At 38.1% G+C, this 27,176-nt stretch overlaps 1 protein-coding gene across 1 annotated transcript; it reads right to left on the bottom strand.

Annotated features, from left to right (window-relative positions):
- Positions 1–8,674: 8,674 nt before the first annotated feature.
- LOC135470702 (receptor-type tyrosine-protein phosphatase kappa-like) lies at positions 8,675–25,904 on the bottom strand. Its single transcript, XM_064749737.1, has 20 exons — positions 25,811–25,904; positions 23,559–23,765; positions 20,441–20,549; positions 19,655–19,752; positions 18,083–18,240; positions 17,662–17,749; positions 16,511–16,584; positions 16,178–16,214; positions 15,543–15,640; positions 14,571–14,696; positions 13,496–13,647; positions 12,932–13,067; positions 12,473–12,622; positions 11,939–12,038; positions 11,740–11,813; positions 11,378–11,512; positions 10,586–10,708; positions 10,135–10,283; positions 9,738–9,873; positions 8,675–8,749 (listed from the first exon to the last, which is right to left on the bottom strand). Exons 1-20 carry the CDS (start codon positions 25,902–25,904, stop codon positions 8,675–8,677), a joined length of 2,319 nt encoding a protein of 772 aa, XP_064605807.1.
- Positions 25,905–27,176: the final 1,272 nt, after the last annotated feature.

Raw genomic sequence — 27,176 nt, 5'->3', positions numbered from 1 at the left:
ACGTCTTGGACAGATTATGCTTATAGTATCGAATAAAGGCAGTCCTTTTAAAATGAACGAACAGTCGGGATCTTGGTTTCCACAGCCGGATCCTAAGATTCGCGGTGGAGATACGCGTGGATATGTCTCCTTACAAAATCAAATGTAAAAAAAATGTAAATGTATTAAAAATTTAAATTGATCTTAATCGTGGATTTAATCTACCTTTTATACGTAAGTAGTAGCAACTTAGATACTCCTTGGCACCATGCCTAAAGGGTAATCATTTATAGTAAAAATGATGTACATGTATATACAAAGGCGCAACGTGACCGGGTCAGGCGGTAAAGTGGAACTGTTTGACGATATAGCTTTCCTTCTTTCTCAGAACACCAAAATCAGATAGGTCACAACGACGGCGTAGGCAGAAATTGCAAAAGATCGTCGTAGTGTCTTTCCTAGTCTCTTTTGAAATAATTTGTTTGGTAACATCATTTAACATTTGACATTTGTTCAAAGATGCACAAACGTGTACAGGAACAGGTGGTGTACAAATAAAAGAATGGTTATATGCAATTTGTTCACCAGGTGGATTTCCAATTCGTACATTAAGCAACATTCAGATTCAGTGAAAAACGACGGAACGATACAATTAAAATTCGAGTACAGAGATTTTCAAATTTCAGGTTTTCCCAACATTGTGGTTGAATGTGTTTTTATCACATATTGTTGTACATAATCAGGCAAGGACTAAATCATGATTGCCTAATGGTAACATTACGATCAAGATATACAGTGGAGATTTCGTAGTTAAAATGATATTTTTATTATCAGAGGTCGTCTTCTATACTACATTCCTGCATAAATTGCAGATTTAGGATTGTGATGGGGACGTTGAATCCCCGTGGCCGTATTTCGCCGGTTGGCCATTTGCCAACTATCACACTGTCGTCGCCTCTCTGGGTTCACTATCTTTGTGTGCTGTAGTCTGTATGCATTACCGTAATGTGTGTCAGTTGCAGAGTTCTCACGGTAAAATCGGTGTAATTCTCCTCATCCAGTGAGGTCCCTGTGATCAAACCAAAACCCGCTGATCCTTCAACAGGCCAGTTTTGACAGGAGTTGGTCTACACAAACAGCGAGTATACCTGAGTATTGTCGGTGTGTGAATTTAATCCGGTGAGGATCCCCTTGTTTCCATACTATAATAGATCCACACTTACATTTTTGTTCAGCAGAGTGAACTTTCGTGAATACTCTGGAACACACCAAAGGTCCCAAGTGTGTGTAGCATTGAAATAAGTTTCTATGTAACATTTTTCAAAGGCGAGTGTCAGATACCATAAAGGACTAAGACAATTTCATTATCCTTGTTTTATTTTGTTTTTTTTTTTGGTGGGGGAGGGGGGCATCCAAGTGAACTAATGTTAGCAGCTTAATTTACGGAAACTCGCTGAACACGTGGTCTAGTTGGCCTCGGATCATGCCACCCTAGCCAGTAACTTGTGACATCACATCTGTTCTGCGGTTTTACGTTTCGAAGATTGTCAGTTACATACACATACCTTTGTTATCTCCACTAGGTTGGTCACCATGGCGATCTTCCCAGATTTCTGCCCCCAGATCATGCGCAGAAAATCGTTCAGGGTGACGTCATAGGGGCCTGTTGACGAGTCATTTCATAAAGCGTTTGTAAATTCGCTGACAGTCGCAGAATTAGCAAATGACATTGACAAGACTTGAGAAGAAACTAACCAGATCATTTTAGTCGGCGATTCTCAATGTTTTTTGTTTGATATAAGAACCTGATCAATCATTAAATATGCTATACCAGGTATTCATAAACACTGATCAGTCTGTTTCAGTAGATTTTTTTCTACTTTTTGTTACAACATCCCAAATAATTATTTTTAATATAATGTTAGCCCTGTTTTTACAAGAGTTACCATTAAAAACATGATCGGTCATAAAGTTCCCAAATTTCATAAAGCTTTCCACATTTTAGAATCATTTCAACACCACAAATACCTCTAGCATAGATACGGGTCTAAAATAGTAAAAGGCAGTAATTTAAAATATTTCTAGTAAATACAGAAACTTGATTTGATCAGTAAATGTAAACATAGACTTTGGTCTGCAAATCTGCCGGATGTTTTTTATGGTGTTTTTTGTGTTTTTGTTGATGAAAAAATTCTTTTTAAAGCCTGGATTTATACTATTTAGGGACATACCCTTTCTGAGTCTATGACAAATTTGTGAAGAAATTCGATATTCTAAAGAATGATTAAGAGTCTTTAGGAATTGAAATCTATTACTCACCTTGTGATGCAATGTACTTATTGGGTTCGTTGTAACAATCTAAATACGAAAGTGTATTAGCTATCAAATCTTTAGATAGCATTCATACATGATTCTCAGGTACAAATATCAGTGTTGGTATATTATACGTTCGACTCCTTGTGATATTAAGAAGCAGTTTTAACAGTAACTGAGAGTGTAGACATATTTTTTTTTGATTGGTGTTTTACGCCGTACTCATGTAGACATATCAAAACATTTTATGTTCTCGATTCGTTTCACGCCACTTCTTATAATTAGGCTATCAGATTAACTTTAAATGCTTTAACGTAGGAAGGTCTTCCAGCTGCCTGTGGATGGTCGTGGGTTTTCCCGGGCTCTGCCAGGTTTCCTTTCACCATAATGCTGACCGCGGTCCGTGGAATATTCTTGAGTACGGCGTAAAACATCAATCAGTAAAAATAAATAAGTAAATAAATTGAATGCTATAACCCACACTGATGTAACATGCATTGATGTAGTTCGTGTCCTCGTCATCTGCCACGGATAATAACTTCTGGAATAGTTATCTGGAACACAAATAGGATTGACATAAGACTGACATTTACTGGCAGCAAAATTGTCCAAAACGCCTTCACTCTCCAAAAAACGAAAATTGGTACTGGTAGTAAAAATACATGTGAGAAACGACATTTGTCATCCTAGCTTCTTAAGAGATTGACATAGAAGACATATCTTTACGTCAGCAAAGTCCTATGCTCACAAATGTCCCGTTGCTCAATTTTCTCCCTCCCTTGTCTCAGTTGAATTACATTTTGAGAAACTTTTTTCGGATGCTCATATGAAAAGTAGTTGTGTAACATTTCTGTCACATGATACTAAAAGGCCTTTTTTAATTTTAGAGTTCGAACGTGAAACTAACCTATTATCCACACCTGCTTCACTTTGGAGCGAATGCGATTCCAGCTATTTTAGTACTTTTTTGGACTAGCTTTGTCATGTTTATTTTTTTGCCCTTTCCTGGTTGTCATTTTGCGATGCCCTTATTTGTACGAATGCACTTATTTAGAAACAGAGAAAACAATTCGCGTCAATTTTGTCTAATGCCTCGAATCCCCTATTATGTTAGAGAGTCAAAGTTTCTACCATCGCGCTCAATCGAGATTTTTACCGCTAATGTCAGGTTGGTGATCGACACTGTAATATGGTTTTGTTTGAGCGCAATCAATGATTGCTCAACAGCAAAGACTTTTACATAGAAGTAATTTAAAACTTTATTTCAGTCTGCAGCCGACGGACAAGAAAGCGAAACAACTGCGTCTAAATGTTCCCAGTACGATTCTGGGGCACCAATAGGCCTATATATAACACCCTATAATTGCAAAAATGTAAATTTTAAGGCCGGTGTAGAATTAAAAATTTTGAATGCACTGAGCTATATCCAAGAAAAGCAAAACACGGTTTCGTGTGTCCTTTACTATATCATTTTAAATAATTACGGTATTTTTTTTATGATAGCGCTTTTTCAGAAATTCGTATTTGCTTAGGCCCATGTCTAGCCAGGTTATATGTCACGACTAAGATAAAATACTCACATGCCACAAGGCTCCGATGGCGGTTTTTCGCTTTGTTTTCGGATTATCCGCCGCAGTATGTTTTGCCTGCAAGCCAACCTGTAATGTTTGAAGGACTGATACAATAAATGTGAGTGAAAGCTTATTTACAAATATTTTTAAGAATACGTAAAAACATTTTTGTATGGTGGGTATTTCGGACCACTTTTTTGGTAAACATCATCTTTGTATAATACTGTCCTGCATGTCTTATAAATTTGACTGAATGTAAATTTTTTTTTACCCAAACATTTGCCTTTAATCTAAAATATGATGATATTTATGAACATATTGAGCTATAAATATCATCAAAATCCAGCTGAACACATTTGTTAGCAAATAAAACAAACCAAATTCTAATGTTAATATATTTATTAAGCATGTGTTACTTCCTCATTTATAACATTTTACGCAAAGACAAGATGTACCAAGAGGTCCCAAACACCCACCGTATAAAAATGATATTCAAGTGTATTTTTCTCTTTAAAGAAAAATAGAGACCAAAAAATTAAAAACCATCTTTGCAAATAAGTTTGCATCCTCTATCATCAGATTTTGACGTGATTTGGCATGTTTTCTTCTCCTTTAATATACCCTGTTCACGAGTGTCCTGATAAGAAAAAATCCTTGTGGAAAGTTTTGTAGGAGCAAATACGTCCCGTTTCGATATAAGCTGTCAGAATGATAATCTCTGCCAAATACAAGAACAGAGCGAAAACTGAGAAAATTAGATTGAAACGGACCAGACCCCAAACGATGCCCTGTAGCCTGTCTCGCTGAAGTCATGTATGGAGTTTTAATTCAGAGCAGCTAGCCTACATATAGCTGTTTTGAAAAAAAGGTACAAAACATGACAAAGACGTTATTATGCTTGTCCAGTAAGGACGAGAAACTCGAAATTGACCTTAACAACAGGTCTACTTGAGTCGAAATATCTTGGTACTACCCTGCTTAAGAAACTCACCAATTACTTTTCGTCCCCATAACGTAATGCCGCTGATCCGTGCGTTGTGTCTGATGCCTGTACTGTGTGACTTCACTCGTAAGCACTTTGCTGATATAGTTTAATATTACTTGCCGCACACACTTTCAACATGGTTATTTCTCTAAACTAATCTATTTGTCAACGACTTACTTTTTTTACATTTTCTTAAACAGGTATTTTCACAAGTTGAGGCACCCAATTGAAGTCATAGATTATTTGGAAAAATGAAGAAAGTACTGTACAGCCAGTCTTTAATATTGTAATTATTAGCACGGAACACCCATTGCGGTTGACGCTCAATATACGTCTATTTCAAGGCTTGTGTGCCTGGTACTATGCCAATTTCTGTTTGCCGAGAGGCAAATTAACAAAACTTCAATATATAACTACTTCAACTCTACTGAAAAGACTTGATGAAGAGAGAATATAGCCTGAGAAATGTCAGTCAAATTGGGTGTAGTATAAAAAGTTGTGAGTGTCGAAATGAAACAAAACTCCATCAAACATATTCTTTTGGACTACAAGTAAGTTGGCATTGCTGATATCCTTCCACATGTAGTTCAACACGGCCTGTTCTTTATTCCATTAACCTGATACCAGCGATCCTGCCATTTAATATTTGAAGAGTATTAATTTTCACCATAACGTATAATTTCAGCATATTAAAAGTATTGAATATTTGAAGGTGTTTTATTGTATTTTTGTAACTGATAGACTTAACAAATGGCTGTAAAATTGTTGGTCTTTTCTCTTTAACTTTGAATGTTATTATTCTCATCTCGACGAGATCACAGTTCCCTGGTTTTAAAATGTTCTCACTACGATGTGACTCATCACATCTCATCACATTGTCCATGTCCATGATGTAAACTGTAATCGTTTAATTTATCACTCAGTAACTGTATAGTATAGTAGAGCGTAAGGGTGTGACAATGATGAAACCGACCTGTGCCACATGTCACACCAATGAGCGACGGTAGCGTCACAAACAGAACCCCATTCAAAGCAATGTCCACATTTTATCTCACAATCTTATCCTTGTGTAATAGGGTTACAATCTGAAGGAAATATGAATAAGGCTCACATGCACTGCACGTCATTTGACTATCTCTAAAACAGATAAAGACGTGTGATCTCATAAATTTAGATTACCATATGATAAAACTGAGAATTGATGTTGAGGACATTCCTCGTGCTTGGTAAATGAAGAACGTCAACATTATGTACAAGACGTTGAAGTGTATTTAAAAGTAATACATTGTTCTCTATTAACTCCAGCTCCGATTGACGTTACTGTCCATTGTTCCTGGCGGATTAAAACTTCCTTATATGACAAACAAGGAACGGAGAGGAGTATATTCTTCAAAGGTGAATTTCATGGGAAGTGATTATAATATGTGACCTTTATTTTGCTCCACTGTATCACTGAAATTCAAAAGCAAAATATAGCATTTGTTTTAAAAAAATCTGAAAAATTACCTGTGTCATATTTCGGAGATAAATATCCCGACACACACCTGGCTGTTTTCAGGGGACAGTGCCCGGATGTTGTGTTACAAACAAACGGTCTCTCTGTACAGTCTGGTCCAAACGTCCCGAGGGTACACACCGTACACACACAATTAACGAATGAAAAGATGTTTTGATATCAGTAGGATACTCTCTACAACTGTTATTTGTGAGTGGTAGGCAGTACTGTTGCAAAATGAACATCCACATAAATTTGTGTATTAGCAGTATACAACATGTGTACTTTTTAATCAGTACACAAATTATGTTCCAATGATTTAAATGTCATTGTGTAATATTATACACGATTGTTTTAGAGAACACTGCCCTCTCCTGTACGACGTAAAAAAGGACAATAAAGCTCGAGTGTACGTGCTGTAAGAGTACCACAGTCGGAGAGTAAAGATGAGAAACAATTGGCTTGTTTAATCGCTCAGATCAGCGACAAGGTCAAAAAGAAACACGAAGACGCTTGAATAAGTCCAATACATGTATTTGAACAAAACAGACAAATAATACACCTGGCAATAATGTACAAATTAATACAAATAATTACAACGACATATAGTCTCTTACTGACGACAGCGTCTATTCCGGATGGAACATTGCGACGAGTCAGTCCACGTGAATATAGAATTAACAGTCAAGGGTAGACACCTTTACCGAATAGACTTCCAGAACGTGTACGCTATTTACAATGACAGGAAATTCATAAACACGGAAGCCTCGAGGATGCTTGACTGAATCACAGTAAAAGGCTATAACGAACAAAGAAGCGAAAATGTAGGTCAAACACTGATTCAAGAACAAATAATAAAAATATAATGCAATATTTAAAGACGGGGCTCGTAACTGAGTATTGTCCTGTAGCCAGTCTCTACCTGTAGCTGGCTTCCGAAAATGTGCAAGTTATATCACTAAACCAAAAAGTCATTTCCACATTCATCATTAAATAATCCTAAATAAAAACGCTGTTTTATACATACGTATAACAAAAATGTACAATATAAAATTAAAATATATTTTACCTGTATGCACTTGATCGTAAGGCCAGTACAGGGAGATAAACGTAACATTACAGTAATTACAATTTACTTCTTACACTTTTTATAGTGTACTCTCATATAAAACAAACTTTAAACTTCCTTGATTATACACAAAAATGTGAAAGTTTAACATATTTCATCAAGGGATGTGAGAGACCTGGTTAGGGTTGCAACGAAATGATTGCATCTGCTGAAGCACCCTGCTACAGGGAATGCACGGTATTTACACACACTTATTGATTCCTCGTCGTCATATGGCTGAAAAATTGGTAAGAATGACCTAAAACTGAAACATACAGATACATACACGCACACGCAAACAAACACATACACCTTTGGACAACGCACCTGCATACATGCATACAAACACGCACGTACGCACACCAACACTCCCGCACAGCAGCACCCAAACAATTAAACAAACAGAACAATCGCCTGAATATATGCCACAGAAGATTCTGTTGAGGTTGTAATTGCCGCCAGTACATACATATCAAGAAAAACATGTCACGCCTGGTTAACTCGATATCATTTTACTTGCTGCAATGCGCAATGACCGGAGCATTTCAAATACGATCAGCCGACCTCACGGTTTTCGGGGTATTCTTACTGATTAACGAACGTGCTACGATGCATTCTTGTACGATGTTTTAAAGGAGCATGCCGAAACGCGGGGGAAAATGTCAGGTCAAAACCCAATGCATTTAACATATACAGACCGAGGAGATCGTTTGAAGCTGCTAGCCAAAAGCCTCCTACATGTATCAGCTATACTCAAGTACACAGAGCAGGTCATGATCGATACATGTTGATCGATGCATGTTAGGGACCTGCAGATCAAAAATTATTTCACATAATTCTTCAATACAGAAATGTTTGTCAGAGTGGATGGAATGCATATTTGTGAATCAAAATATAAAGCAACGGTATACATGTATCCAATACTTTTCATTTAACTGTACTTTTGGTGTTACCTAAACAAGCTATTTGCCCTTAGGACCAATTGCTCACTAAGAAATAGTACAATATTGCCAGGGACTGTCATGAGAACAGAACCTACAGTAAGCTATGCAGAGTTATTACATCTATAGTATAAGATGTAGCGGCAGGACATTAATAATCATTGGACGAACAGTCAAAATCTTTCCATTTCCATTTCTGGGCCCAAAGATTCGCAGTGGATGGACATATAGAAGCCACAGGCAATGTTTTACACCACGGTGAGAACAGGACTGCCATGATTTTTACACAAAATTAGCATATGTGTGGGCGGTTTCAAGATAATCCATAGCCACTTGATGCAGGAACTGGAACTGATTCTGTAAAACAAAATACAGGGAAGATATACAGCTGTATCCGTGCACAAATGTGAACTGCGTGTGGACTGCTTACCATACTAATAATATCATTAACACAAATGATACAAGAATGAATGTGCAGGAATATTGGCTACGCTGGTCCTATCCTTTTCTTCTCTTGGAGTGTCGGGCACGAAATTGTCATTTGCGCTGAAAGAATTCAAGTTTTAAATCATTTAATTATCTTACATGTTGTAGGCTACTGGATCAGTTCTGAGCTGACATCAACAATTCCACAGATTACCTTGAGTCGAATATCCACCTTGACTGTTCAAACATCCCTGCACATTTTCACTCTATTTACATTTTATAGGTACGGGTCTACTTCCATTCATCTTCACGTCTGTAAATGAAGTCCAGTTATGGACCTCAATAGTCTGAACTGTAGATGTGAAAAATGTAAAACCAAATATATGTTCTTCCTTGTTGAAACTATGTCTATCATTTTGCTTTCCTTCATCTGCCTCTGTGCTAGTTCAAACAAATACAAAACACCACGGTACGGAGAGTTAAAACCAGAGCAATGACAACAGTGTGACAGTTAAAAATGATTATTATACGTAATTGGTGAAATGTAGCACCACGCCAGTGTGCCCTAGTTAGGGTTTTTTTTTTAATCTGTTCATGTCTATATAGTAACACAGTAGACGCCATTTATCACTGTGATTACGCGTAAATCGGTAACAAAATTCTGCGGTGTTACTGGGAACGTATTAGATGTGACTGTTTTTTTGTAGTAACTCAATATGCCATGCTGTCATTACATAAACTCAACAAGACATTCTCAACGCCATTTTCATCAGCATTTACCAAAAAAAACCCACTTTGCATCAACAAAGGTGAGTGAGGGTGGTCTCCTGAAATTTCGTAAGAATTCGATCCAGCAAAGTCCCTTTGTCTATGCACATATCGACAATTTGACTATAACCAGATATTGTATGTTATTTACCAGGTCTGTGATGATTTGTGGCCTGTTGGCCCTCATCTGTTTCACCGTGTGGATGATGTTCACTTCCTTGTCCATCTTCAGTCTCTCTATCACTGAGGTGGCCACACAGTACAGGCCGCTTTTCGTCACGCCGTCTCTGAAGATCAAAACAATCAGAGCACTTTATGGTATTCCACACTTAAATCCATCACTCAGTGGACACACTGCTTGTGGGTCCTTCAGTTACCATGTATATATGAGGAATCACGGGAGATATTGGGCTCATTAAGAAGGATGATTTCTCATCCATTTGCATTATGCCACAGTGTCGCATATTCCACCTTAAACGCAATAACATTCGGCACACAGTAAAGTTTCAAGGAAGCAAGTACATTCTAAGATTGCAATTGAAACTTGCCTACAGTGTACCAAAACTGGTACGTTGCCTGTCTTTTGTTGCCATTTGGTCGCCTCTTCTATGACGGACAGCAGTGACGCTATCGAGGTTGGTGTTGGATCCCCGGTCCAAAAGTTACACCGGAACTGCTTGATAGGGTGCGCTACTTTCTGCAGGTACACAGAAAATAGAATATTATTGTTTTGTTTTCGAAGATTAGTAAACCAGTAAAACTATTCCCTGTATAAAACATATACTCTGCGTACAATGCTGAAATCACTTTACAAATAAATTTCGAGATCAACACATTATTTAAGAATTATGCTCCTTCATAAGCTGTCTACTCCGTGGATACAACCACACATAAAATATTGCTTGTATCTGATCGGACTTGGTCGACAACTTCCATTGTCACAAGACGCCAAGATTACGGTAATATTGTCATGATATTGCATGTCTGAGGAACACTTACCGTGTTCTTGTGAGACAAATGGTACGTCCACACAGAAAAATCTTCATACTCTAGATTGTCCTTGACTTTCACCACAAATGGGTCAAACTGCTTTCCTTCCATTGGCCAGTATATTCCAAAGTCCTAAATACAAGATAAGATTAAAAATATCAGCATTAGCCTGTGTATTTATTTGTAGCTACATTGGAGATTTTCATTTTTGTTTGAGGCCTCCGTAGCCGAGGTCGTTAGCGTGTCAGCGCAGTCTCTCTCACCAATGACCCAGGAGCCTTTCACCAATGCGATCGCTCGGAGTTCAAGTCCAGCTCATTTTGGCTTCCTTTCCGGTCGTGCATGGGAAAGACCACAACCTGCGGATGGTCGTGGGCTTTTGCTCGGTTTCCATCTGTCATAATTCTTGTCGCCACCGTATTAGTGAAATATTCTTGAGTTTGGCGTAGAACACCAAACAAGTAAGTACATTAACTTGTTTGCCCCTTTTTAACAAGCACAACACCTACAGTGTATATTATCATACGTATCAGTGTGTTTTATAATTTGATTAAACTAATTACTACATTTCTGTGTACAACTTTGAAAACTAAAACAGTCTGTAGGTTTTCTGGTTAGAATGAGTTAAAACATAAAACATCCGCATGACCTATATACGCGTATCTACGTTTTGTGTTAGGACCATGACAATAATCATTTGAATAAAAGCAGTCACATTTGACCCACAACTTTACTAATGGCTTTCGCGTGATGCAAAAGCGGTGGCCTACATAGTGTACTTCTATCATTCACAGGGCTCACCTTATCATCTGGCTTTACAGAGTCTATCATGACGATGACAGTTATGTCGTGGTCGTACACCAGGCGCCAGAAATCCAGAACTGTGCTGGGCAGAGGAGTCTGAGTGATGATTAAACCTCTATTCGACTTGAACGTCTGTGACATAGATTCGAAGATGTACCATTCGTAAAGAATCTAGTAAAATTACTTTTTCATAAAACATGAAGCCCTGAACATAGAGATGTGGACAGAACAAAGTGAATGAATGTTGACAAAAATACAATAATAACGAAACTATGTAGAGAATCAGTGTAGTTTGGTGGCCAATACGTATTTAAATCCCCTTTATATGGGACTGGCATTGGGAGTAGCACTTAACTTACTGGTAGGTATACAGCATTGATGTAGTTATTGCCGTCAGGTACAGGTGTGGACAGGTACGGTCTGCATGTGTCCGCTGTAAACACATAAACACACTACACGTATATGCTATTTTGGAAAACTATGCATTATAAAATGGCTGGCCTCAAATTACATCTGCTGTCCTGAGTTATTATAATCTAACTGTCAAACATGACATACCTGCCAGGATACTGTCTGATCTGTTTTTGGTGACGTTGTCCGGATGACGTACCGCGGTGATAACGGTTTTATCCAGGGGAGCTGTCAGCCTCTGGAGAGACTGTGGCAGAAGCAAACTGATCATGAGAAACATGTTGAATGTAACTACTAACAAAAGAAGCCAAAAAATTAAACAAACACATCATGTGAAACGTGGGGAATGTAACTACGAACAAGAGAGAAACCAACTGAAACAAACAAATCATGAAACGTGAGGAATGTAATTACCGGTAAGAGGGAAGACAACTCAAACAAACAGAAACGTGTGGAATGCAACTACCCATTTGAGGGGTATTTTTTCATTATCGGTCATGTAGCAACATGCATAACACTTAAATTGAGAGTTAAAGATCTTTCACTGTGTTCAATTTATGGTAAGATAAATATAAGGGCTGTGCGAAATTCGGTGAATTAATAGCGTGGGCATCTCATTATAATTTCTGGAAGTTGATAAGTGCGCGTCGCTGTGTTAAAGATGGGGGTTTATTCACACACCTGGAACTGTCCTGCCATCTTGGTTATACCGGTCTCTGGGTCTGGGGTACACAGCTCAGCAAAGACACGAGGGAATTCCACTCCAGGAACCCTGTTACTTTCAGGCTTCAATGCCTTGGCAAGGGTTTTATAAAGGAATTTGTACTGCTCCTAAAGAATGATGAACATAAATAGTTTTATTAGAATTGATTTTAGATATGTCTTATTCTTAATAGAATCAATGGTAAAAAAAGAATAGCATTGCCCTTTTCACGGAATCGGTTCATGATGGAGAAATATTAAGTAGATATAAAACAGATAACAAGGGAGATAAGTCTATTTGATGTTTGCTTAAAGTAATCAAATCAACCAGACAAGGAGGTGTCCCCATTTGGCGTAGGACTAATTGCCTTGCGATACGAGGCAGTTTAGACCTGTTGACAGACGATGGTTTCGGTGTGTGATAATTGTGATATTTACCAGAGTCTGAACCATGTTAACTCGCTGTTCCCGGAGTTGCCTGACACAGGCAGGCACATCCACCACCCCCTCGTCATGAGCCTGGGCGATCAGGTAATCCAGAGCTATGTATGTTCCCGTACGCCCGACACCCGCACTGTATGGGGGCAAAACAGCCTATGAGAATACCGTATACGGTGCAGTGCTTTCACTGTTTTTCCGTTGTGTATCGTTGGTTCGGAAAATACATGTAGGCTTACATGTACGTCACCAAAATGCTTTTATGGCGTATGGTACATTTATACCATTTTTACACTATTTAAGTAAACTTACGGTTGGAGTTTCTTTATATAAAATAGCTGCAACTCTATGTTATGCGAAATGACACATATATACTATTGTCGCCAATTTGACAAAAATGACAAGTTTTAAGCTTGACATGTCGTTTTATAACTCAAAAAACTTTTTCACATTCAATAAAGAAACGATATAAAAACGTACAGTATAACCAATAACTGCCAAAGAAAACTGCCAGTTTATTTAGCACGATTAGTTCAAACACACTGGAAATGGTTGCTGAGGTACCTGCAGTGCACGACGATTGGTCCACCCAACTGTGTCAGATAACCGTTAACTTTGTTCCGGAAGTCCAGTATCGCAGTATCGTGTGGAGGCGTACCATGATCAGGCCAGGCCATAAAGTGGAACTGTTTGACAGTATGACTTTCATTCTTTCTCTGAACACCAAAATCAGATGCATGTATATCACACCGGCGGCGTAGAAAAAAGATAACATGAAATGTAGCAGAACATTGGCGAACGTTCGTTATAGTGTCCTTCCTAATCTATTTATACTAGTCAATGGGATGCATTTACACATATTACAAAACAGTATGCGCATTCCTTCGTTGCGTTTTCCCATAAATGTACTGGATTTATCGCCATAGGTTAGTAACTGTGTTTGTCATATAAGAGTATTGGTGTATACAATTAGTTCACCAGGTGGATTCCGTCGATTTTCGTATGCGTGGAACCTTGAGGTCAACGATGCCGATGTTTCCGTTTGCTTAGTCAAATTTCCTTTAAACTGACTTCTCTGCCACTAATATGGTGTGCTTATCTGTACGTCACACATGGGAATGTTCATAAATAGCTTTCTACAGGTCGGTCGTTTTATACTCTGGTCTCTCCGGTTTCTTCCACCCGATGCCAACATATACATGCAGACCTTGAGATCTTCAAGATGAAAGATCTTGAGTTTGGCGTCAAGCAACAAGCAAATTAAGAGATAAATTGGAACCGGTGCAGCATGAGTCGGAACACATTAAGCGCTTTGGCCTAAATATGATACACACTCATATGACTGTTAGGAATTTAAACCGTGATCTAAAATACTATACACATGCACGTTATAAAAATGTCGGACCATCTTTTACCAATTTGCCAATTTACCAATTCCAGATGTTCCCCTGACACTGCATGGGATTTATGGTTTTGAGGACATGCTTCATGTACACGGAAATTCTCCAAGGTAAAGTATTTAAATGTTCATTTATTATCAGAGTTAGTCTATTATGTTGAATGGCTCCATTCACCAGGATTTTGCTGCTGAACTGTTTAGGGATTTACACGATTGCAATGTGTAGTCTTTATATATTACCATAATGTGTGTCAGTTGCAGAGTTCTCACGACGAAATCCGCGTAATTCTCCTTATCTAGTAATGTCACCGTGATGAGACCAAAACTCTCTGACCCTTCCTCAGGCCAGTATTTACAGCACTTGGTCTAAAAACAGAAACAGCATGTACACCTGGATATTGTTGGTACTCCTATTTAAGCTGTCGATGATCCTCGTGCTCCCATATTAAAAATAGCCTTTTGATTTTTTGAGCAAAGTGAACAATGATAAATTATCATGAACATGCAAAAAGGCCCCAGATACATACAAGATCGAAAAAAGTTTGTATGAAACCGTTTTCGAAAACGTTTATCACATAAGAAAATTGCCTGGAAAGGATTTCATTAAAAGAAAAGACAACAAGTAATATAGCCTGAATTATTTATTAAGGCAGACGGAAACAGATCTAAAAGGTCATTTTTTCTGACGTGCCTGTACAGTTACACTATATTAGTCAACTTTTAATAGGGAATTTTTTTGACAATATGCCATGCTGGAGCAATATGTCAGATAGCAGACTGTCGCCCGTACATATTGTTAAAGGGCAAAAGCGGGTTCGGATGACATAAGCGGAAACAGAGGCGTCCTCGGGTTATGGAAATAACGCAGGTCTCATCGGTTAAAACTGACAACTGGGTGGCGCTTTCGATTGTCGTCATGTGCGAGTGAACTGAAATATTTCTTTTGCACAACATCACAACAATAAAGTTATACTTTTAAAACTTCTTGTAGGATTCTTTCTAGACGCATATACACATTTGTTTAGTATTGTCACTTCTTCTAATTCCCTTGGCCATAAAATATGCAAATGAATTACGTTTTAGCTGATATATATTTATGATACCGCTTTGACCAGGTGGTTCAGGCTTTCTCCGATCAAGACAATGTAACCACGACTTTGTTGCGGCTTTGGTTTGCGGAAATTCTCAACGTGCATTGTAACATACATGTACCTTTGTTGTCTCTACTAGGTTGGTCACCATGACGATCTTCCCAGACTTCTGTTCCCAGATCATGCGCAGAAAATCGTTTAAGATGACGTTATTAGGACCTGCACACGAGTCATTTCATATAACGTTTTGAAAATCCATGAAAAGGGCGATTTTAACAGTCGAGATCTTTTCCGAGGACATTATAAGATGAGAGGAGAATCTAAGCACATTGTTTTAGTCTTCAATCTTCAGTACGCTTTGTTTAGATTAGAGTGTATTTTTGAAATTTTCAGTTGTTAATACTAGTATTTATCGTTTGTAATTTAGTGCTTTTTCTGTGGCAATGTTTTGAACAAATTAGTGGACGAAACTGTTAAACCTTCTAGCAAGTAATGCTCCATAGGTGGCCCATAGTGATTACAACGAATGCCCAATATCCAATTTGACCTAATGCCATTGTTGAATGAGCTTTATTTACTTATCTCATGGTTACAAACATTTTGACTCTCTAGTTGTGCAACTTCGTGGAATATGACAGCAGACTTTACATATTACCCTATTTTCCATCAAACAGATTTATCACGTGACAAAAATTAATATTTTCTGGTACCCTAAATATCCTAAACAAGTCCAATCATTTGCTATGAATTACTTACCCTGTGATGCAATGTATTTCTTTGGTTCGTTGTAACCCTGTAAATACGAAAATGTATCAGTTATCAGGTCTGATTAGCTATCAGACAACACTCATGAGTGCGTTTTGTATGGAAATACATGTGTCCCTTACGGTTTATTATACACGTACGTTTGGATATACATGCATGATACTAAACGCTTTTAGAGTTCTCCACAACAGTAGAAATCATTTCTAACAGCAATTATAACGGTTGCAGACATATTAATTCATTCTGCGCTCTCCACACGGTTCATGCTACTTTTTATAATTAGGAAGTTAGTCTACCAGATTCAGCTTAAATGCTATAACCTACATTGATATAACAGGCATTGATGTAGTCCGTATCCTGGTCATCTGTCACGGACAATAACACCCTGGAATGGTCATCTGGAACATGTATACGATGGAATATAGATTTAGCACAATAGCTCTGACATTTACTGCGTTCGATGAATCCACGTATCCAGAAGCACACTTAAAGAAAGGACAATATTACTATATAATCCAAATGACAATTCTGCACGGCCATTAAATTTGCCACAAACATTGTCACTGAATTAGTAATAAGTACATATCTTAACAAACAAACAAAGAAAACCAAAAGTACATATCTAACAAACAAACAAACAAAGAAAACCAAAAACAACGACATTTTGCATCCCAGCTTCTTAAAAAGAGGTTGCTTTAAAATATACCACGTCACTCCGGCGCACACTTGGAGATGAATCTCCCTAACCTGATGACAGCATACACATACTGTCCTAATGTATCAGGTCACTTGGCACAGGTGTTAGACACCAAGATACCCATCTCCTGACTCGCTCTCATAGCCATATAATATACCTCTTTTCTTCAGGTGCGTCTTATGCTCACGAATGTCCAGTTCCTCAATTTTCTCCATCATTTGCCTCCTAAGAATCTCTTTGTGAGAAGCTTTTAAGGACTTTTTTTGTATAATAAATGTAATGAAAATTGTTGCCTTACATTTCTGACAAGGCCCATGACACAGAGCACCTTTTTACCTTTAATGATAACAGAATTCGGATTCGAATTACCCTATTTCTGTTATTCCAGTTATTTCAGTTCACTTTTCTGCCTTCAGTTTCTTGCCCTTCCTTGGGTTTGATTTTGTATTGTCATTACTTGCACAAATGCACACCTTTCGAACCAAAGTAAATATTCCCCATCATTTCTGTTAAGCTAACGCCAACAAACCCCTTTCTTAATTGAAAGGCTGTAACTCAAAACTTCTACAAACATGACGATTTTACCACTAATGTCAGGTTGGTTGACAGTGTGATATGGTTTTGGGCAGAATCAATGATTATTCAGCAACAAGAGTGTGTCCTTTTTAAAGATATCAGTTTGAAAGTTTAAGTAATTTATTTTATCTTAGAGGAGTTTCAGGAATAAGAACTCGCCGAAACTCTAGGTTACATACAACGACTAATGTAAAACACTCACATGCCACAAGGCTCCGATAGCGGCTTTTCGCTTTGTTCTTCGCTTTGTCTGCCTCAGTGTGTTTTGCCTGCAAGCCCACCAGGAATGTCTGGAAGACATTATAGACATATATTAAAAGTTGTGTGTATATATTCACATTTATACCTCTTCCTACTGTGTGTTTTCGTTCCTAGCTCTCACTTGATGAAATTCTAAAATTGGATAATATAATTCAGAGATTCCTGTATTAAAATAAATATCAACCTTTGTCACAATGGCGCACACAAATGGAACGAAACCTAAAGCAACTCACGGGTGAAGACAAACACCCTCACAGAGGCATGGGGCAGCTCTTTCAAGCAGGAGTAAATCCATTCCCTATCATGTAATCTTGGGGCTATGGTAGACGCCTGCATTACTGATCTATAAAATGTGCCATTACCGCAAATTCTTTCTTGAATCCTTTCCCGGCATTCCTCCTCGCGAAGTAGTCTGGGAACTCCTCGACAGACACTATGGTCGGGACGACGTCAGCGTTAACGTAAGGATTGATGTTACCCTGTGGTTCGTCATCCTGATCAATGCTGTCGTCCCCAAACACTGTGAACGTGAGACGTGTGAAAGGACGCCCGGAATTTGCTTACGGCTATTTTAAGAGTGGTTTGGCAAGCATTATATGAAAATTAATTGGACCTTCTCATTAAAAACACTCGAAGACGCAAAGAACATACTCTTTCATTTGTGACCACGACTTCATGAAACACGTTCATGAAACAAATTATAGATTGATCGGTTGAACAATTGCTGAAACCCCATGCTCAAAAATTGTTTAATTACACCATGGTGGCCACGCAATTATAGGTGGAGTTGTGCCCGGGTAAACAAACGAACTTTTCACTAATTAATCACCATCTGCTGACGAATTTCCCCATTTGCGACGTAAATAATTCCGCAGTGTATTGGTGGATCACCAAACTTTAATGGAGAAGAAAACATAAATATCATTGAAAGAGGTTGTAAACTTAATTGCAAATATGGTCATTATTTCCATTTTGTCCTTCTGCGGAAAAGTGTATTTGAGAATATTTCTGCATGGTGGGTATTTGGTACCACATCATTGTACACATCGTCTTAGCATAATCGTAATGTTTTAAACAAGGATGTGCTGGATGTGTAATACATTTGTTTAAATGTAAATTTGTTGTTCTAACCCAAACATATGCATTTAATCTGAAATGTGACAAAATGTATGAACATATCTAAAAATATAAATATCATCAAAATCCAGGCTAAACATATTTCTTATCTGAAAAATCAAAACAAGATCATTACATTTTCCCCAAAGACAATCTATACTAACAGATGGTTCCAAATACCCACCATACAAAAAAAAAACCAAAAACAATTTCAAGTGTATTTTTCTCTTTTATGAAAAATCAAGAAAGAAATATTAAATATCATACTTGCCAAGCTTTCATGCTTTTTCATTAGATAATAATGTGATTTTTATGTTTTCTTCTTTAATAGACGACTATACAGATGGCAGTACCAGAACCGTTGATAATGTGTTGTCACCAAGGACTGCAAGTAAACTGACACCAGGAGAATCTTATTCCCTGTTTACAACTGTCCTGAATAAGATGACAACGAGACAACTACGGCTGGAGTCGAACTGAGCCACTGAGGCCACCCTATATTTATTTATTTATTTGATTGGTGTTTTAAGCCATACTCAAGAATATTTCACTTATACGACGCCGGCCAGCATTATGGTGGGAAGAAACCGGACAGAGCCCGGGAGAGACCCATGATCATCCGCAGGTTACTGCAAGACCTTCCCACGTACGACCGGAGAGGAAGCCAGAATGAGCTGGACTCCTGGATCATTACGCTGCGCTTGCGCGCAAACCAACTGAGCTACGGAGGCCCTCTCCAACCTACATCAACAGGGACAATGCCATATTATGTTAAATGAGTTTATTGGTAGAATAGATGTGGAAGTTGATGCCCATACCTGTGTCACCCTGTGGCTCCCTGCTATCGGGTTGTAATATTCTACCTTCTGCTTGAAGACCTTGACCACCGGGCTGGTGGCCTTCTTTACGTCGTCTCCTAAAATTTATCAGAGGCATACTTTCAATGGTAAAGGTCATCCAGTGGAACAAAGTTTCATCAGCACACCGTACAAAAATATAATATATTACGCTGAATTAATAAAAGATTCAAGATTCTATTTGATCTTCTTTCAAGAAACAAGCCTTGTGGAAAGTTTTGTAGGAGCAAATACGTCCCATTTCGATATAAGCTGTCAGAATGATAATCTCTTGCAAAGACAAGAACAGAATGAATACTGATAAAATTAGAAATGGACCTAAACTCAAACGATTTTACGTAGCCTGTCCCGTTGAAGTCATGTATAAAATTTCAATTTAGAATAGCTCGCCTACATATTACTATTTTGAAAAAAAAGGTACAAAACATGACAAAAGGGTCATTATGCCTCTCTAATAAAGAGGAGAAGACCCGAAACTTTATCTTGACTTGTAACTTATAATAGTGAAGCTATGCGCCGTTTTGAGAAACTGATGTCGGACAGATTGACGGGCTGACAGACGAGGTCTAAACTTACAGCCTCCCAACACCAATTCCCCGGTACCGGTAAGGGGATAATAAATAATGGAAGCCTGTAACATGCAGTTGTCTTGAACCTGCATTGAATTATTACATGTACTTTTATGTAGCACATTCAAATTGTCCTAAAATTCTATTTACAGTAAGAACATATATCGAATATACATACCTAACTAGGACAATGACAACAACAACAACTGCAGCCATCAACACGACAGCTGCAGCCAATCCACCGCCTATGTATGCAGTGTCAGCCCCACTTCCATCTGATATTTTTGCTTCTCATGTGAAAACAATAAATAGCAATAAACCGTGAATATCTATCAGCTCAATGGGTTCTATCAACTACCAGTTATTCCTTATTTTGCCACGACCTTAACAACAGACCTACTGGATTCGAGATACCTTGATACTACTCCGCTTGAGATACAGACCAGTTACTGGTTGGCCCGATGTCAGTATGTCACGGATTGGGGGGTTGTTTCTGGTGTTCAAGTTGACCCATAACAACTTTTCTGATATACTTTGATGTAATTTGCCGTACCTTTCCCCACATTGGTTAATCTTCTAACCTAGGCATAGAATTATTTCTCAACCACTGACTTTCGTTACCTGTTCTTAAACAGTTATGTTCACAAGTTGGTGTGGTCATTTGAAGTCATAGATCGTTTGAAATATTGAACTAAGCGCGATACAGCCACACAACACAGAGACGGCCAGAACAATACATAAACTGTATGTTATATTAAAACCAGTGCTGTAATTAACATCGAAATACGTCATATACATGTTGTTCCTATTTCCTTTACTGTGATCGTAAACTATAAAAAGCTATAAAGCCATAAGTGCTACAGGAAGACTAACATGCAATCCACAAATTTTGCACCGTAGGTTTTTAAGGCACAGGAGTAACTTTAATGATTCTTTTGTGGACAGTTTTTAACAAAAAAAAATAGCAGAAGAGTTTACCAATTCCAGTCAGATGTAAAGATTCCATCATGTGGGGTAGTTAGGCCAAACTAAGGTAGGGTTAAAAGTTTTTTTAATGCATATTTCAACAACTTATCTAAAAGAAACACGCAGATGTGCAGAACGTTACATAACAACTTATTCACCTTTCATACAATCACTCCCGGTATATCCAAAGTCACACCGGGGATTCCCTGTCGCCACAGGACATTCACCACTGACAGCGTTACACTCAGTTTTGTTGTAACATTGTCCACATGTCTTTAGGCAATCATTCCCCCACGTATTGTTTCTACATTCTGTAAAACACATGATTTCACACGCGGTATTAACATTTGTTGATAATATCATTTGATATTCTTCTATTTTTTATTCCATGCACCGCAATTTTTATTCTGTTTAAGTTCGTAGAAGGCTTCCAGACATGTTCAGATTATTTAGTTTCCGTCTTTCCGATGTACAAAATAGCACATACATTTGTTGGAAACCAAATTTCACTGAAGGCTCAGTAAAGCGGCATTATTGTAAAATATTTTATATTGATAACGTCTTTTAGACATCATTGAAACGTTAAATGTAATCGTTTGCCAGCTGTCACTATGTGGTCGCTGCCCTGGTTTTACTCTGTAAGTCTTTTATACTGTAATTATTTGCACGGGACGCCCATTTCAGTCGACGCCTAATATACGTCTATTTCGACGCATGGATGCATGGTATTTTGCCACTTTCTGTTCGTCGTGAGCTAAATTCACAAAATGTAAATATATAAGTACCACAAGGAGAGTGAAAAAACTTGCTGACAAGAGAATATACATATACCCGGATGTTGTGTTACAGATAGTCAGCCCCGCAGTACACTTTCTACATCTCTTCTCGCAATCTGCTCCATATGTGCCGGGGGTACATGCTTTTACACAGTATAGATATCAGAGGGATACTCTTTAAATTTTTTGTTAAACGCACTTGCACATAATTTTGTGTACCGTACTACCAATACGGAACTTGTGTAATTTTCACTGTTACATGAAACTGACCACTGATACACATGTCATTATGCAATATTTTTACACAGTCGTTTTGGAGAGTACTCCCTTGTGCTGCACGACAAGCAAGTATGACAATAAAACAGGTGTTCCAATTGTTGTCCTATAGGCAAATTCCACCTGTCGCCGGGTTTCCAAATAGTAAAGTTACAAGCGAAAAGCCATATCCAAATTCCAGGAAGGTCCTTGGATGGTACGTAAATATACTTTCTATAGGAATATGTTTTGTACAGGTATTTATATATAAATGAACAGTTTTGTTTCGATATTGGCAAATGGCTCATCCAGAACATCTGCACCTTGTTTCACCTGTTTTTTTGACGTTGAACTCGACTTTACTCGTTGCATCAATCTTACTTTTATCACATCTGAGGCTTAAGTATCCCGCTGTGCACCTGGGTGTTCTCTGTGGACAGTGCCCGGTTGTTGTGTTACAGAGAGACGGCCCTTCAGTGCAGTTCCCACATCTCTTCTCACAATCTGGTCCATACGTCCCGGGGGTACATACTGATACATACACAAGTAACAAACAATACGATAGGCCTACACATTGACATTTTGTGATATGACGGCGACACATATCTTGAGTAATATAGAAAATAATTACCAAACACAGTGAAAAAGAAACGACGCGCAGGAAAAGTGATTCGCCAATGCATCACAGCGATGATCGTATGATAATTTGTATTTTTTTCCCATGTAGCAATTAGAAGACAATGCCTTTTATTTTTGAATAATGTATCTAATACGTATGGACTTCTAATGTTGTGAAATATATAACACAACCCACATAATATTGCCATACAAGTGATCTTATTTCTAAAACAATAGTAACAATATTTTGTACTGATGTTCGGTTTTGTGTGATGCACGTGAAATTCTGATTTTGACATGGCGCCGCTTAGAACTGCAGCCATTACATCATTGTTATACTTGTCCAAAAAACTGGCAACATACAGGAACATAATGAAAAAAGTAACAAGATGAACGGTATTCCAATGACGTATTGTGGATAGCAGATGTTACATAGTGGCGCTTCACTCCCGTCATTTGCAATAAGGCTCTTTATTTACGTTATACTTGTGTCACGTACGAATCCATCTGATTTTATGTGTGTTTCTTTGTTAGATTTGCTATTTGTCACATGCCACATATATAAAATCGTTCTCATACAAGGGGAGGTGGCATATGACGTTAAGGTCTTGCTGCTGGGGTTTTGATAGGTCCGCATAAACTATTATACATGTAGATGGTGTAAGTCATGGTCTTACTTACCGAAAATCTGTACTTCACACAGAGTAAGGAAAGGGTATTTAGTTATCGCAATGTTCACGGTGTCCCCAAATACAGGACCACCGTTACAAACTCCGTTGATGATCTCCCCAGGACCTGTTGGGGCTGTGGTGTTGTCCTTGTAACACATTTTGTAATTCTGGGAGGAGTTACCCACAGACAGAGTAAAGCCGGTAAGTCGGGCGCCACCTGAAACACAGATTTTGATGAACTAGGACTAGCTCATTGAATATAATAAGTGAAGTGTTCGGATTACAGTTCAAGCTGTCAACAACTGGATCAAAATCCACTCAAATTCCCCAAATCCAGATTGATTACTCAAACTAATATCTTAGTCTTTTGAACTGAATTACACACACATATATAATTGTAACAGGAGAGAGTTACATGGATGTAGATGTAGTCAGAGGATTTCTGTGATGTAGCAATTATATGCCCGTTTATAACTACTGTAATGTGGAAATGCCATGCGTCTTCTTGCTACCATGCTCATTGTACAGCTAAGGAAATCACTGATGTAAAGGAAAAACGTCAGCGTCCTACGACAACAATTTTAACATTCTTACCCAATGGGCAATATTTCGAGTACTCAATATTTGATTTTCTCATAGATTCTTCGCAATGCAATATACAAGTGTGAAGACTAGCTGATGACAAATGCATACAGAACATACACACATACACACACACACACACACACACACACACACACACACACACATACATACATACATACATACATACATACAGAAGGCATCCTTGGCTCATTTGGCTAGCGCGAAGGTCTCCGAGCATCCTGCGGATGGTCGTGAAGACTATCTGATGACAAATACATACAGTACACACACGCACACACACACACACACACACACACACACACACACACACACACACACACACACACACACACACACACACAAACACACACACACACACACACACACACACACACACACACACACACACACACACACACACACACACACACACACACACACACACACACACAATCCCACACACACACACACATACATACATACATGCATACATACATACATACATACATACATACATACATACATACATACATGCATACATACATACAGGAGGTCTCCGTGGCTCATTTGGCTAGCGCGAAGGTCTCCCAGCAACCTGCGGATGGTCGTGGGTTTCCCCCTGGCTCTGACCGGTTTCTTCCCACCATAATGCTGGCCGACGTCGTATAAGTGAAATATTCTTGAGTACGGCGTAAAACACCAACCAAATAAATAAATAAATAAATAAATAAATAAATAAATAAATAAATAAATAAATAAATAAATAAAAAAATATACATACATAACTTCCTTTATGTTATATATATATACACAGGAACACATAAATGCGAAATTTAAAAATATTTTGTTGTTTTTCCACGTATTCAAATGTACATTGTTAAATAAGTTGCTCTTTACCTCGCCAATAGTCTTGTAGTGAAAATTAGTAACTTTACTTATCAACACTATATGCAGTGTAGGTATTGCATATTTCTACATGTAAACCTCTAGTATTTGTCGTATATTGTTAAGATAATATAATCTTACAGCCATGCAGACTACATAATCTACATTAAAATAACAGTTGCAGTGCTGTAACGCCCTCTAGTCATTTATTCTATTATAATAGCGATACATGTGAGTATTTTGAAATATGTGGAAATAATTAACTGCTGTAAGAATCAATAATGCAGTTGCTCTCGTATAGTGTATAAAATGGGGCATTTTGAGGATTTCTGGGCAAAATGCTTAGTGGCATATTTCTTACTTTGACACTAGCATGCTTCCGCGTTACCGTACTTATTTACTCATATGTTTAATATTGCATAACGACGCTCTGTTATAGATTGAAGGGACTTGGCAATAGCCTAGGACCACCAACGAACCTTGCCATGTACCTGAGAAACCACCTGACCTAAATCTGCAATCGAATCAGCAAGCCGTGAATTCAAGGCCATTAGTCAACGGTCTTCTGAAAGAATGGCCGTGACGCGAAACCATCATGACAGGTTCTCGAAGAAGGATAAAAAGTTAACTTACACTGTCGTCCCGTACAGGAATAATCATTTCTGTTATATATCCTGAACCTGTAGATGTTGTACTGTGCATCCAGTGTCACCGTCCAGAACGCGGGTGGTGGGTTATTTCCGGTGTGAGAACATGTGTATGGTTTGTTGTATACGTGATGTCCAGTCCTACCATCAACGGCGAGTCTGGACACGAAGCTGAACCCTCTCTCGCTATAATCCGAAGACTGCGTCGTGCTCTGGTTAAATGCCACATTTCCTGCCATTGGGAACGCAATAATTGCATCAACATGATGATGAATCTTGTAATTAAGTGAGTGTATATAATTTAGAAATAATACTACATGCATGTTAGATCATCATGCTTTTCCATTTTAATTGTTAAAAGGCTGAAATTGTACCTTGGTTATTAATGCTGAAAAGAATACCTCAGAAATGCAAAGGCACATATGATGGTTAAACACAAGAATAAGAAAAGTGAACTAGATTTCATTTCGGATTAAACACACACTCATGCATATTTTACTAAAACGAGAGTCAAATCTGGGCAAAACAGAAACTGTCGAATCTTGCCAGGCTATTCACAAACCTACAGACATAAACAGCGAAAGGCCAGAGAAAGGAAAATTCTCGGTTGGTAAAGCATTTATATTTCGTAATTTTTTTATTGTCTAGTTCTTCAGCGAATCGCCTTTATTCAACTCTCTGTAAAGGCAATCACACTCGCTACAAAAATTGCCCTAAGTCAGTGACACTTAACACTACCAGCTCTACACATGGATATGTTGAAAGTCTATATCACGTGCATGGGAAATAACATTATCAATAACAATTAAAATAATTGAAATAACATGGGAAATTTTTATTTCACTTTCAGTGCATTTCATTTGCTGGAAACGCTGTAACGATATTAATACGTGTGACTTAAATACAGGACGAACTTAGTGGAAACTTTTTTTTACTATCGAGTTGTAGAAATGGCGACCGCTTTGCATGTTGATTGTTTTCTCAGTATTGACGGCAGAGGAAAGACAGGGATAATTAATGCATATGAAGAACGGAGAGAAAAGTATTGCACAATCAGCATTGACGGCATTGACATTCAAATTGTATATTTCAGGTCATATCGGCAACTTCGGCAAGAATTTGATAACAGGCCAGTCAAACAAACGCACATTAAACAAAACACACTTTGATTTAAAATTCTCCGGAAAATGTTACCAACGCAAAACATCCATCCTCAGGGCCCCGCGACATGTGGCTTATGCAGGAACCCATCGGCGTGAACAAACTGTCCACATTGACAAATTCCACAGGCATTAACACTGACAAAAATCTTTCAATTCACAGCACCAGAAAACATCTTGTTCAGAAACTGAATGACAGCGAAATCCCAGCCAATCACATTACGCAGATATCCAACCACAACAACATTCATTCCATCAATGCTCGGTATAGAAGAATTTCTCAGCTCCTCAACTCAACTGTGCAAGCCTTGTATATGGAGGAAACTCCGATTTTTCATCTGAAACAACGTA

This window comes from Liolophura sinensis, chromosome 7 (assembly GCF_032854445.1).
Source record: "Liolophura sinensis isolate JHLJ2023 chromosome 7, CUHK_Ljap_v2, whole genome shotgun sequence".
NCBI classification, from domain to species: Eukaryota; Metazoa; Mollusca; class Polyplacophora; order Chitonida; family Chitonidae; genus Liolophura; species Liolophura sinensis.
The sequence above is the reverse complement of the archived record's forward strand: the minus strand, read 5'-3'. Positions and strand labels throughout refer to the sequence as shown.